The 15,461-nt window shown below is 31.8% G+C and overlaps 1 protein-coding gene across 1 annotated transcript; it reads left to right on the top strand.

Moving 5' to 3' along the window:
• The first annotated feature begins 7,461 nt into the window (after positions 1–7,461).
• On the top strand, positions 7,462–13,720 carry LOC132306985 (MLO-like protein 6). The gene is made up of 15 exons (XM_059804615.1): positions 7,462–7,922; positions 8,030–8,087; positions 8,236–8,495; positions 8,887–9,003; positions 9,138–9,198; positions 9,445–9,533; positions 10,847–10,921; positions 11,191–11,285; positions 11,390–11,439; positions 11,604–11,644; positions 11,747–11,920; positions 12,057–12,092; positions 12,271–12,338; positions 12,480–12,540; positions 13,070–13,720. The coding sequence occupies exons 1-15, from the start codon at positions 7,800–7,802 to the stop codon at positions 13,601–13,603; spliced, it is 1,842 nt and encodes a 613-aa protein (XP_059660598.1). The 5' UTR covers positions 7,462–7,799; the 3' UTR covers positions 13,604–13,720.
• The last annotated feature ends 1,741 nt before the right edge of the window (positions 13,721–15,461 follow it).

The raw sequence follows: 15,461 nt of genomic DNA, 5'->3' as shown, positions 1-15,461 counted from the left end.
GAAACTTCCAAGTTCCCCACAAAGCAGACCAATAATAGGTTGGTTTGGACCAAATAACAGTTGGGAGTGCCTTTCTCAACACAACATCATTGGTAGTTAGTTACTCAGAAACTTCATACTTGGTGGTTCTATAATAGCTTGTTTCTTTATCACAATACCATCATGACTTAACAATTTGGAGTATAGTTAATTCAAAAACACTAGACTCTATGTCTAACAATTTGGATCAACGTCTCCATTATGGCGAACCATGGTGTGAACACATTGACTTGTCAAAATGTCATGTTTTACTTGCTATTAGTATTTGCATTATGCATCAATATCTAGCTTCTAATTAGAGTTTTATTCTAATATTTTGTTAATTAAAATGGAGATTTGTCGTTAGAATTTACCTAATCCTTTTACTTTATATTGGACTTGACAAATATATATTGTCAAGTCCAATATCAAGTAAAAGGATTAGGTAATATATACATTAACAGTTATGATTTGCAATGGATAGAGAGATAGGAGTTAGTAGGAGTTAGGGTAAGAAAAATTCGAACCTAGGAGCATAGGGTGAGGACATTTAAAGACTGATTTTTTATCACTCGGACAACACCGCCACACCTGTTAATATTTACGGTTTTATAAGACGCTTCTACACGTATACCTCTTATAAGTCCTAACTTCTCCCCTCATCCAAAGAATGTGAGACACGACATATAAACGTATATTTCAACAAGATATATCGGGCAAAGCCTTCCAAGTGGTCTGCCCAATACCAATGGTTTATTTTTCAATGCCAGATTCAACAGCCCATTGAAATTCAGGCTTTCAGACAGGGACTTCAAAAATCAACTTCACATTTCCACAACATGGACAAATGCATACCCCTTTCATACTCGAATTTTTTTACCCTTGTGGTTCCGTGTATATTGCTTCCTAGTTTAACACATTAGCATGGTTTTGTTTATATTTTTGAGACTGAAAATTTTTCTCTCATCAAAGGACATATCATCATGATTGCCTGATTGGTCATGTCCAAAATCTCCATAAAAAAAAGCTTCAATTGCATGGGCTTGTTTATGAACCAAAGAAGTTCTCACACGCCCACAATGTCCGTGTGCAAGGACTTAAATCTTCCATCATTAAGTTACACAGCCTTTGATGAACCAAAAAAGACTAAATAGTGAATAACACTTGATTTATAACTACAACACCAAGTATTTCAAACCCTATAATAAATGCCTATTATTCTCATGGTGAATGTGGACAATCAGAAAGTTCCATTGCGTTCCCATTCTATTCCACCTAGAGCTTCATGAAATTTTCTCAGCCGCAAGTTAGGGCCTTTATGTAACCATTGAATAGGTTTAAGTAGGGACCGAGAATGTAGTACCTCCAACCAACGACTACAACGATTACCATTAGTCGTTATATCTATAACAAAAATCAATTTGTTATCCGGAAATGATAAAGGTCGGTCCAAATTTTAGTGTCTTCTTATTGGAGTGTACAATTAGAAAAGAAAATAATTTCACGATCTCGGACTCAATCAAAGGATCTATCAAAACAATTTCAACCGCATTTTATTACTAAACAAGACTATTTAAGCCACTCAATCTAGCAATGTCACAATCTTGTTATGGCAGCAGGAAGGTTCAATTTGGGAAATGTCTTTGAAAAAGAATACGATTAATTAGGGTGGCACCAGATTATGCTTGGTCACAATTCTTAGACCGTCCTCTTTTTCTTTTGGTCCCCTATATGATTGATCTTATATTAATTGCAGTGATTGAAAGTGCCATTTAAAGTTATGGACACTCCTGATTTGAAATCCACCAGTTAATCAAGGAATCAGACTCACATATAATTAATTGCCAAAAACCCTATGACAAGTTTCCTGAGAGCTTAAAAAGCTTTTTAAATTCTTTGAGTTCTTGCTACATTTTGATACAATTCATGCATTGACCACAAAGAACCAAAAGAAGAATTTAACGATACATAAAATGAGAAGTATGTGACTAAAGTAATAAATTTGTTTATAAGGAACGGGTTACCTTGAATCTATAAAGTAAGATGTTTTGAATTCACAAAATAAGAGATAAATTCATACAGAATTCTGAAATATTATTGTAAAAAGGTTGAATTTTGCTCTTGCTGTACATGAATGTTTATAATAGAGAAAACTAACACTAAAATGAAACTAAAAACACAAAGAAACTAATGGTAGAAATAAGTTTTAAAATAAATTTTCTCTAAAAATTTTAAAAAAAGAGAGAAAGAAACTTAATCAAATAAAACTACTAAATATAAAATTTGAGAGCACTTCGGCTTCATTAAGGCATCGAACAAAAATTCTGAAATAATTAGCAGACCTCCTATAACATAATAAAATGTGATCTAAACGAAGATTTTCAGCGTAAAACCAACATGGCTCGCAAGTTAAAACTAGCGAGTTACTCAAAAATCACTCAATTCTAATGAAAAACGAATTTGTCAAACGGCTTGTTAAGCTATTCAGAATTCTATCTTAGATTACGTATGTCTATTGTTATGTTGTTATTCCTTTTTATTATATGAAAAATACACCAAAAAATAATTTATAATAATGAGAAATGTTGATTTTTATTTATGTTTAATCTAATACATGTACACACTTCAACTAGTCCTTATTAACTTCTCATACAATCATTATTTGCATTATAGGATCAATCATGGTGCTAATGAAAATTAGATTTAGGATTAGTATATTGGTAGGTTACTTTTGTGTCATACAACCTAGTAACAGTGTCTAAAACGGTGTCTGATATTGATGGAATGTCTGTAAGGTGTCTAAAACCGTGTCTGTGGGGCAACTATCAAATGTCGAGATATATAAATATTGGAGTAATCATCAATTGGAAGTATATATAATCATTATTTGTATGAAACCGTGTCTAGTTTGAAGTTTTTGGTTTTGTGTTGGCACCAATTAAGAAAAAGTGAAAACCAACTGCCACGACTGGAAAGTATAGAAAATACCGGATACATCATGTCAAAGTTCTATGTCATGAATTTTTGTCTCACTTTAGATCAAAATGGAAAGATTTTGGGCATGTTAAACTTATAGCACGTGGTTCGTGACAAGTGAAAGAGTAGGTCTAATTCTTTATAATGTGTCACGTTGCGTTGAGGTATTTTGACTGTTAAAATGAACGGATAAATATATCTATAAATTCTTATCTCATATGGGATCCAGAATGAATTATCGTTTTGTCATACTTTATTATTTAACCATTTTGTAATAGGATGTGAATTTTGATGTCCAATCCATAACAATATTCACAAAAAAAAAAAAATCAAGTTCCTTTTTTGCTTTTTTTCACTTTTATGTTCATTGTTAAAAGTATCCCCAATTTCAAATGGGTACAACTCTTTCAAGAGATGAACTAAAATTTGAACAGTAAGTGTAAGACTTTCTCAAACTTGGCCCACCATAAATTGCTTTGTAAGTCTTTGCATGAATAGTTTGTTATTAGCTCATTTAAGACTTGACCAGAACTTGTTTATTAAGTGTTACCGAAACTATTTCGAGTTTAATTTTTGAACTTATTTAGTCTGGGCTGCTTAAACATTAAATTCGTGTAAACTTGTACCATGAACACGTGATCACAAACATATATTTGTGTTGACTCTATACATTCATGAACGTAAATTCATAAATATATATGATCATTAGCTTTGTCTTGTTTAACTACGTATAAATTCATAAATGTGTCATAATACTATTGAACACTATTCAAACCAAGCTGAGCACAAATTCAGATTTTCTAATTAGTCACAATTTTGAGTTAGAATTCACAAACAAATGAGTTGAGTCCGAAAAAATTAAAGACCGACTAAACCGAGTTCATTTGTAGCTATACTAATTGTACGGGAGAATGTATAAGTTAATTCTAATTACGCTAGAGTTTAAAACTTTAAATAACCACTAACTTCAAATAAGTCTTTAAACTGTCTCGTCTTGACTTTTATCGTGACTTATGCGTGCAATTATGTCATTTGGTCCATGAAAAACCGTAGAAGATCCTTGATGTATCCTTCTTTATTTTATTTTATTTTATGGTAAATCGAATTTATTTTAATAAAATTTAAAATCCTAGATCTAGCTTGTTGCAGTCCCAAAATTTAAAAATACAGGCTAGTAGACTTAATATATTTTGGTTCTTTATAATTTTTTTTTTTGGAAGGTATGGTTCTTTATAAATTATGAGAGCACAAATCCTTCTTAAATTATACAAAACTTTGCTAGTTTTTTAATTCATTGGATGACTTTGAAGGAAAGCGTATTCACATAACCAAAAACAAGTAATGATTAGTCACAACAAAATCAATCATTCTGATACTGTAATCGATACAAATAGATTTGGTCAATGCTTATATAATAATAACAAAAACAACTTTTAAGTCACGTATAAGTAACAAATTTAGAGTGAATGTGCACGAAATTTCATATACTTTCATATTTGTAATTTTGTATATGAAAAGTTTCTTTATATCAGTTTAAAGAGTTCTTACCAATTAACAAAGAGAGGAAAAAAATTGGAAAAGAAAAATTATATTGAAGAGTGCATTGTGGGTCAATGTTCCAACCCTTTGGCTATGGTCAAATTATTTGTTCTTGCATGTGATCTGAATACAAAAAGTCCATTCATATATACATTAATTTAGGATTAGCTATACATCCATTCTTATATAATCTCGATGGGGAATGTCCTAATACAATTGTGCAGCTTCGACGAGGACAAGATCCATTTTTGTAAATGTTATATATATATCTCTACAGACGACATATATACATATGTATGTCTAATCCTAAATTAATGTATATATCCATTCTTATATATTCTCGATGGGGATTGCCCTAATACAATTGTGCAGCTTCGACGAGGACAAGGTCCATTTTTGTAAAAGTTTCTAGCATGGCTGCTAAGGGGGGGAAAATTGCAGTGCTACTTGGAGAAATTTCAATAGCAAGAGATATTTTTTCATTAGTTGTCACTTTGTCACCTCTTTATATCTCTTCGCAAGTCTATATCAGTGGAAATAAGAAGATGAAATGATTCCAATCTTGTCACCTATTACTTGAGGGGGAAAAGAAAAAAAAAAATCTTTAACTTACCTTGTTTACACAGTGACAGTTTTATCTAAATTTGACAGGAAAAGTGAAAAAAAATAATAATAATAATAAATCACCCAAGGTGATAATTCAATTCAACATTTAATTTTGAACAAATTGAGCACATATCCAAATTAAGTTGCGTTTAATACCACAATTTGAATATCATTGAAAATAAAAATAAAAAAAAATTAATTTTAATTTTTAAGGGTATATTAAGAGTATTTTCGAAGGTCAAGGGGAGGTAACTTGCAAATTTTTTATATAGCATTTTTATTTCTTTTGTGCACTTTACAAAACTTGACAAATAACATACACCCATCGGTCTCTAAAGGATTGTAACTTTAGAAGATAAGAAAATATCACTAAATTAATTATATATATGAAAAAAATAATGGTCATTGAGTAACATTTAACTTTTAGAATAGGTAATTATTTGTTTTTTTATTAATTTAATGGTCACTAAAGATCAATTTTATTTAATCTTCAAAACGGCCCAAATCAAAATCCGAAACCATAGGGTTGTAGCTCTCGTCGTGCTCGTTAAACTTTTCTTCTACGGCATCATCAAAATCTTACCCAAGTTAGATCGAATCACATGTTGAAGCATGTAAAATGAATAAAAATACTTCAATTAAGGTATTCTTTAAGTCACTAGACCGTTTTAATGTATATATATTGAATATTTGAAAGAAAATGAAAGTTTTAAGTTAAACTTAATCGAGTTTCCTTTAAATCACATAAAGTGTTTTAATGTCACGTCAATGACGGACCCAAGAATTTTTTTGGGGGCATCATCGAAGAATAAAAAAAAAAATTGTAGACAAATTTGAAAGAAAAAATTTGTGAATTGGGCCATTTTAAAAATTGTGTGGGGGTATTTTTGAAATTTTAACTAAACTTTAGGTAATAATATAAATTAAAAAAAATTCAATGGAGAAATCAGTGAGGTTAAAATGTGAAGGGCATTTTAAAAAATTGAGGGGGGCATTTTTTAAATTTTAATTAAAATTATAGGTAAAAATGTAAATTAAAAAAAATTCCACCCCATTGGTTCTAAACTAGATCCGTAACACGTTGTACTTTAATGTGCATTTACATTGAAAACTGAAAATATATAATAGTAAGATTCATCACTCATATAGAATTTATTTCAGTGAATCAAAATATTTGTGCTAGTATTCTATTTTTGATATAAATACACAATAAAACACAAATAAAGACAGTTTAGATCTAAATTGATCAATAAATGTACGTGTGTATGTCTTTGTAATATGATAAATTTTATTTATTTATTTTATCACCTTGTAATATGATAATTAATTGGATGATCAAAGGGTTATCATTAGTATTCAGGAAAAAAATAACAATAATAATAAAAAATAAAAAGGTTATCATTTTACTAGAGTAATGTCCTTTTTTGTGAGAAACTGGCCACCGGAGGTACATTTTAAAAATTATGTGGGGGCATTTTTGAAATTTTAACTAAACTTTAGGTAATAATATAAATTAGAAAAAATTCAATGGAGAAATCAGTGAGGTTAAAATGTGAAGGGGAGCATTTTAAAAAATTGAGGGGGGCATTTTTTAAATTTTAATTAAAATTATAGGTAAAAATGTAAATTAAAAAAAATTCCACCCCCATTGGTCCTAAACTAGATCCGTGACATGTTGTACTTTACTGTGCATTTACATTGAGAATTGAAAATATATAATAGTAAGATTCAACACTCATATAGAATTTATTTCAGTGAATCAAAATATTTGTGCTAGTATTCTATTTTTGATATAAATACACAATAATATACAATCTAAAGACAATTTAGATCTAAATTGATCAATATACGTATGTGTGTATGTCATTGTAATATGATAATTTATTTATTCATTTTTTATTTTATCACCTTGTAATATGATAATTAATTGGATGATCAAAGGGTTATCACTAGCTCTTCAGAAAATAATAATAATAATAAATAAAAAGGTCATCATTTTACTACAGTAATGTCCTTTTGTATGAGAAACTGGCCACCGGAGGTATATGGACCACATCATTACCCCATCTAATGGTTGACTTGGTAGGACTGATTAACGGGGCGAACAATAATTTCATGTCGCCCTGTTACATGTACCACTTAAAAGTCAAGGTCCCAAGCATACGTAACAAAATAAAAACATTTACCATAACTATTTATATCAATAGTTTGATCAAATCAAAAGACTCTTTCGTTTACCCAAAAATAAAAAAAAATAATAAAAAAAGCTATTACATGTACCACTTAAAAGTCAAGGTCTCATAAATACATCTCTCTTACGCGTTTAAAAGTCAATAGTCTCGCTTTTCCCTTGCAACCTTCTTTCCTCAACTCAAACCAATATATACACCCTCTTATATATATATATATAGACACACCAAACATCAACACCATTATTTCTGGATACTATTCTCTCTCTCTCTCACTCTCCTTCTCTCTCAACATATATATATATATATATATATTATATGTATAGGTATGTGATTTAAACACACTTCTTAATTTCTCAAGTGAATTCTGGAACTTCTATTCTTAGACTTTTGGTCAGTAATATTGATCGGCGGTGAAAAAATTCCGGCAAAATCTGGGAATTTCTCGGCAGAGGAAAGCATTGATTAAGCATGGCGGCAGCTACTGGAGGAAGATCTTTGGAGCAAACTCCGACATGGGCTGTTGCTGTAGTTTGTTTTGTTTTGGTTGCGATTTCTATATTCATTGAACACATCCTCCATCTCATAGGAAAGGTATGTAGTACAACATATCTATATATATATATATATAAGTAACTGAATTCAATAGTACTGATCCACTTGTGTTTAGAGTTTAATTGGAATTGATGCACCATTTACAGTGGTTGAAGAAGAAAAACAAGAGAGCTCTTTTTGAATCAGTTGAAAAGATTAAATCAGGTACACGGTCACCCATCAAATATTCATCTCAATATCTCTCTCACTACATATATGCATATATATATAATATGTCTTGGAGTTAATATGATTAATTCAAGCTCACAAAAAACTTATTTGTAATTTTTTTTTTTTTTTTTGGTGGGTGAAGAGCTTATGCTACTGGGATTTATATCGTTACTATTAACGGTGGGACAAACTACGATTTCGAATTTTTGTATACCGAAAAGTGTAGGAGATACTTGGCATCCATGCAGTAAGTCTGAAGAGAGCACACTAAGTGGATACGATACTCCACCTACTTCTGAAGAAGAAGAAGAACATCGCCGGAGGCTTCTCGGGATGCCGGATTCAAACCCTAGTTTTCGACGTGTTTTGGCGGCCGCCGGAACTGATAAATGCGCAGCCAAGGTAAGACCTGTTCTAATTTTTTTGATTTCTTTGTTACTTTGAATAGTTTAGTTAGTCATTGTCATAACACAATTATGAAAGGTCAATGAAAAAGATCATAATATCTAAAAGATCCATCATACGTATTGTATAAATATTGTATTTGTATATACGTATGATGACTCTTCTAGATATTATCTTGAAAGAATTTATCATAAGAGTTAAATTCTTACTGTTGCATATTATATGTGACAAAGAACATAAATTTTCTCATAGTTAATACAATTAAGTCGTGCGAACGTTTTTTCAGCACAACAAATATATATGCATATATGTGTATATGTATATTGTCATGTTTCAAAAGTTAGGGCGCGTGTATATTGACTAAATATTACGTATTTTTTTTTGGCAGGGTAAGGTCCCATTTGTGTCTTCGGATGGAATTCATCAACTCCATATCTTCATCTTTGTGTTGGCTGTATCTCATGTCCTTTACTGTATTTTAACAATGGCTTTGGGCAGACTCAAGGTATCATCTCACTTCCAAATTAATGACATATTTATTTAATTAGTATATATGTACGTTGTTCTCTCTTTTCTCATATATATATATGTGTGTGTGTGTGTGTGTTTGTGTGTGTATTGATTGTTTATTTGGTCCAGATGAGAAGATGGAAGCACTGGGAAAAAGAAACAAGGACGGTTGAGTACCAGTTCTCTCATGGTTAGTACTCCAAATTATTTCTCGATCTTATACCGTGCATACAATTTTTCTTTTTCTTTCTTTGGAAAATACAGAAGTATTTATACACACATATATATAAAAGCATATAGCACATATAGATATGTGCATGCATGTACAGATAGGCATATAACTACTCACAATATGCAATATATATACACACACACACACACACACTTATATATATTTTGGGGATTGATAAGTGAAATATAATACTTTGTGTTACAGATCCAGAGAGATTCAGATTTGCAAGGGAGACTTCATTTGGGAGAAGGCACTTGAGTTTTTGGAGCAAAACGCCTGTGCTCCTCTGGATTGTAAGCATCTCTATCTTAATATATTTCTCATTTATACAAACATTATATATAGGTTTATATAAACGGCTTCATTATTGAATATTACAGTATACACAACAGCATTCTAGAACTAATTAATGACTTTCCACTATGTTTTCTCTAGTAGTTCCTTTTCAATAATTTGCACAAACCGTACTTCTTTGACAATAACTCTGAAAATGCATGAGTATGACTGTCCCATATATTTTCAAATGAAAGAAAATTATATTGACTGTCAAGAACCTTAATATTTTGATTTATTTTTAAGTTTTTAATTAATTAATATTTCAATCAAATAATCAAAGGATCTCTATCCCAACCCAATAGTAATCATCTCTCATTTCCAAACGAGGGATGATTTTTAATATATTTATCCGAATGTACTCTCAAAATAACCGGTGTTCTTCTTACGCTTCGAGGGCGCTTCTGCTTTCAGTCTCTGCGCGCTCTCACTCAAATTCTCACTATTTGCTATTTAATTTTGTTTTCGTGCTACTGCTTTCGAATTCACTGTCGCTCTCGCTTTATATGATTTAAATACAGTGTTCAAACCTCGGTTAAAAAAAAAAAAAAAATTGTAAAGGTTTTTGTGTCGTGGCCGAAAAAAAAAAAAAATTGCACTTTATTGAATCGTAATGAAAAATGCACATGGGTGGGTCGTATGTTTTATTGATGCATCCTTATCACAACAAAGTAAAAAAAAAAAAAATGCACTTTATTGAATCGTAATGAAAAATGCGCATGGGTAGGTCATATGTTTTATTGATGCATCCTTATCACAACAAAGTAAACAAAAATGTACACCATAAAAAATAAGGACGTTTTACATATTTTACTTGTATTTTGATTGAATTGATATAAAAAGTCATTTCTTACGGAATGGAATGTTGTCCTTATTACCAGATCAATTCGATCTTCTTATATAGAGTAATAACTTTCATAATTAAATTCCAACATAATTTTTTTAATTCATAATCCGATTAGTCAAATTTAATACAAGTCTTTTTGTTCATTATACAGTATACAACTTGATTACTATAATTAGAAGATAACGTGAATATAATATTGAATGGTGGCTACATTACCGGACATTTCACCTTGTTTTTATTTATTTCTTTGTTGTTGTCCTGATTCGACGCACAATTCATTTGACTTTTCAGTACCACAACTCGTTTTGACTTTTCTATTCCCACTAACGGTCACTACCATCTCTTTCAAAGTAAAATCTGACACGTTTACATGACTGACTCGTTGGACTAAATTTTTCACGTCTTTTTGTTCGTCTTTTTTTTCAGGTGAGTTTCTTCCGACAGTTTTTTAGGTCGGTTCCAAAAGTTGATTATTTAACATTGCGACATGGATTTATCACGGTACGTACACTTTTTAAATAGTAATAATACAGTATATAAAACAATGTGGTGAGACAATTGTAGGATGGGTTCACAATATTGTGAGACACCTGATTTATTGATTGTCTCAAAACAATAGTGGTGAGACCACTATAGACTAGGTTTACAACATTGTGAGACACTTGGATGTCGTTCAAGTTTTATATTTTATATTTATTAATTATTATTTTTTGATTCCACATTCCAATTGGCTAGTTCGTTGAGTTTGTATTACAACGTATACATTACAGGCACATTTGGCACCTCAAAGCCACACACAATTTAATTTCCAAAAGTATATCAATCGGTCACTGGAAGAGGATTTCAAGGTGGTTGTTGGAATTAGGTCGGTGCTGAACTCAGTCCCATGTTTTCATTTTCTTATATATATGTGTATTATGTTCCTTTGAAGTTTGAACTAACTATGTGTTAATCTGTGAATTTTCTCAGCCCACCGATCTGGTTATTTGCTGTGATATTTCTTCTCTTTAATACCCATGGTAAGTTCATCATACGCATTTAAACAATACTAAAATTATATGATATTTATATATAATTAATAAATAGCCTTTGAAATGTATGTACCATTTATGGAATTACTTGTCAACAACTTTTTTTCTATTTTGTGTTTTTTAGACTAAGTTTTTCTAATCTTTGTGAACAGGCTGGTATTCATATTATTGGCTACCATTTATCCCCTTAATTGTAAGCACAAAACTCCTAATTTATATTTTAAATACATTAAATGTTTTTCGGTGGGCCCATGAGTTGGATCAAATTGCTGACGTGGCATGCATTCATTTACAGATCATCCTGTTGGTGGGAACAAAGCTACAGGTGATCATAACCAAGATGGGGCTGAGAATCATAGAGAGAGGTGAGGTTGTGAAGGGAGTACCAGTTGTTCAGCCTGGTGACGACCTATTTTGGTTCAACCGCCCACGCCTCATTCTATACCTCATCAACTTTGTACTCTTTCAGGTACTTTCTCTTATACAATCATCTATATATATATATATATATTAGATTTCAACCACTTGTGAACTATTTTTGGTTTTTTGTTTTTTGGCTTCTACTCACTTGTGAACTTTTTTTCTGTTTTGGTTAACTATTGCAGAATGCATTTCAGCTTGCTTTCTTTGCGTGGACTTGGGTAAGTCACCAAACTATATATATTACAAATTTACAATGCAATTAGTTATTATAATAATGTTTATAAGTTTTCTCATTTGGAAATTATTATATATATATATATATATATATATATATATATATATATATATATAAGATCAATTAATTAACTCCTACCTATTTATTATTGTTTTCTCCAGTATGAATTCGGGTTGAAGTCTTGTTTCCATGCTCATACGGAAGATATAATAATCAGAATCTCCATGGGGTTAGTCTTAATCATTTAAATATTGTTGTCATTTGTTGACCATATCAAAATATTCAAATATTTCCAACATCACACGCCCTTTGATTTTTGACCACATCAATTATACTAACTTAATTCCATTAACCGTGGTGATTTTCTCAGGGTTCTCATCCAGATTTTGTGCAGCTACGTAACTCTCCCTCTCTATGCCCTCGTTACACAGGTAATACTAATACCATATATATACATGACTCATGATACGGAAACTGACAATTTAATAATTTTGATTATTTTAATATGAGTGAAGCTGATGTCATTAATGACATTAACCTCAATATTGATGTCATCGAGACTTCAACTTTAACTCATATAAAAAAACCCAATTAATTTAATCCTCCAACTACATATGATTTTCTTATATAATTAAGTTAACCTAAGTTATATTTAATTTGAATAAACAGTTTCTATTTAGCTCTAAAGTCAATATAAGCAACAATCTCATCATTGTTAGGAATTTGATACCAAAGTACCTTATTGCCATTTATGCTATAGCTAGGTGAGGTCTATATACAATTAAGTTGAGCTACCAAGTTTATCATATATATATATATATATATATTCAACTATAAAACCAACCATATGTAAACAATTAAGTTGAGGTAAAAAATAATTATAATAATAAATAAATAGTGATTTCTTAAATGTTGACTCAAAATTCATGTAAATTTTTTCTCTATGTCTGGTATGAACAGATGGGCTCAACCATGAAACCAACTATATTCAATGATAGAGTGGCTGCAGCCATAAGAAACTGGCACCACACTGCAAAGAAGCACATCAAGCACAACAAGCAATCCGGCACTGTGACACCCATGTCAAGTAGGCCGGGGACACCCCTCCATGGCATGTCTCCGGTCCATCTCCTCCGCGGCTACAGAAACGACTTGGCGGACAGTTTCCAAACATCTCCATCAAATGTGGACATGGAGCATTGGGAGACCGAGGAGTCGCCTTCACCCAACCACCTCCACCAGGGTGGCGGTGATGGCTCGTCGTCGTCTCACCACCACCACCACCACCAGCGTGGCGGTGATGGCTCGTCGTCGTCTCACCACCACCACCACCACCACCATATAGAACTTGCTCGTTACCTAGAACATGGTAGGGATGTCCAAAATATGGAGCCAAGCTCGTCACAAGTGGCTCCACTTCCACAACCAGAACAACACGAGATCAGAATAGGTGCACCAAAGGCCTTTTCATTTGATAGAATAACAAGTAAATAAATAAATTAATTAATTAATTAGTGCCTATTATATATGGGCATTGTTTTGTAAAGAAAAACAATTTTTTGTTTTTTTTTTTTTTAAATTTATAAATATAATTAGCTTCCGATTGTTTTATTTAGTGCATGCATATGTACCTTGTTTACATACTGTATATAATTTGATAGTTGTAATTACTGCAACTTGAGCTATACAGATATGGTTAATTATTAATTGAAGAGATTGAAATAAATATACAGATGGTGACAACTAAAATAATAATGTGACAATGACCACAATATGCTAATTGTATTAATTATTTGCATGTGCTGTGTCTTCCAATGGCTAAATGTAACCCTACATTGATCAATTTAAAGATTGACTAACATCAGCCCGTTGCCGACTTTCAAAGTCTAAATCATGCTGCGATAATGTACAATATTTTCATGGTGTGATGTTGTTCTTGTCAAAGTAACGGAGTTAATTTCCAAAGGTCCACCAGTACGTGATCACAACTCTAATCATGGGCAGTCTGTAAAGGCAACTGATTTTGGAGACCCATTTATGACATTTTTTCCAAGGTTCTAGACTTTGCAGATTGATGGATGAGGGTGGCTGTATGACTTAGAGGTTTTGATACCCGTAGAAATTGACTTGTTCTAGTTCGATGCAGTGCCAGCCCTTTAACCCTCGAGTGATTATAAGAAGCCTGACAATGAAATGGAGTCTGATATTAATGATATTATCAACCTTACATAAAGTGGAATAGTCAAACTTTTAATCTTCAAAATATTATTCTTGCTTTAATTTCCTCCTATTTATCTCTTCCATAAAAAACATACTAATCCGACAAATTGAATGCAGTTTTGGGGTTGCTGATTTGATGGGCTACCAGAAAAGAGAGGTTGCATGGGACCTGTCAAATTAAAGACTGGGCCTCAATTATTATCAGAGAGAGAGAGAGTCAATTATTGGCACAGGAAATGTAGTTTTGGAGAGAACATTGGGTATTCCAAGTACTGAAAATGTAAGAGTGATTATTTTCTATTATTAAAGAAAATATTGTGTATTCATTCAGTAAATACTCAGACCTGTTTGGTTGGTCTTTTTGTAATCCCAAACTCAAAAAGTCATTCCCTAATAATAAAGAGTGTTTGATGAAGTTTCTGAAAATGGACTTTTAGAAAGTTAAGTGGTTTAGAAGTCTGATTAATGAAAGCAATAAAACATGCTTCCCACTTTCTACAAACTACACACCTTTTTTTTAAGTAATTAATAATAAATTCCAATATTATTCATTATTTAACCTATTTCTATTTCTGAATTCATTCCGAATTCTTCTCTCTGTAATGTATCCTCTTCTTCATTCGTGCTCCTCTACCAGGGGTTGCTGGAATTCATGAGCTTATCATGAAAGAGAGGTGCTGCTAGGTTAATTATGTAAACTACAAAGATATATATATATATATACACACACACACATATTAACCTGTCAAATCAGATGATGGGCTTCAAAGGGGTAACAGATCGTCCGGATGTAAAATTAGCACTCCATTTAGTTAGGGTTAGATAAAAAATAAAAATTGGGTGAATTCTCCCTCCAAATTCAAAGAGGAGGGGATGGATTTGAGTTCGTGTGAACAAAAAAAGCGTGCGCGTGCACCCTTTCATTTCCTGATTTATGAAATGCAAACTGAGGAAAAACTTATACCGAAGCCCATTCCAAAATTCTATATTTTTGTTGGGTTGGAGCAGAATTTGGACCGGGCCATCACCAGTATTGAAACTCGAAGCCCAGCTTCTACAAGTTTGTAGACAAAAAACGACAAGCACTTTCTGCAAGTCCATCATCCAAAACGACAAATCTTGAAAATTGCAT

The sequence above is a fragment of the Cornus florida genome, unplaced genomic scaffold (genome assembly GCF_030987335.1).
Source record: "Cornus florida cultivar Cherokee Brave unplaced genomic scaffold, ASM3098733v1 CherokeeBrave_3.0.0_Hap2_Chr05, whole genome shotgun sequence".
NCBI classification, from domain to species: domain Eukaryota; kingdom Viridiplantae; phylum Streptophyta; class Magnoliopsida; order Cornales; family Cornaceae; genus Cornus; species Cornus florida.
This window is presented reverse-complemented; position numbering and strand designations above follow the sequence as displayed.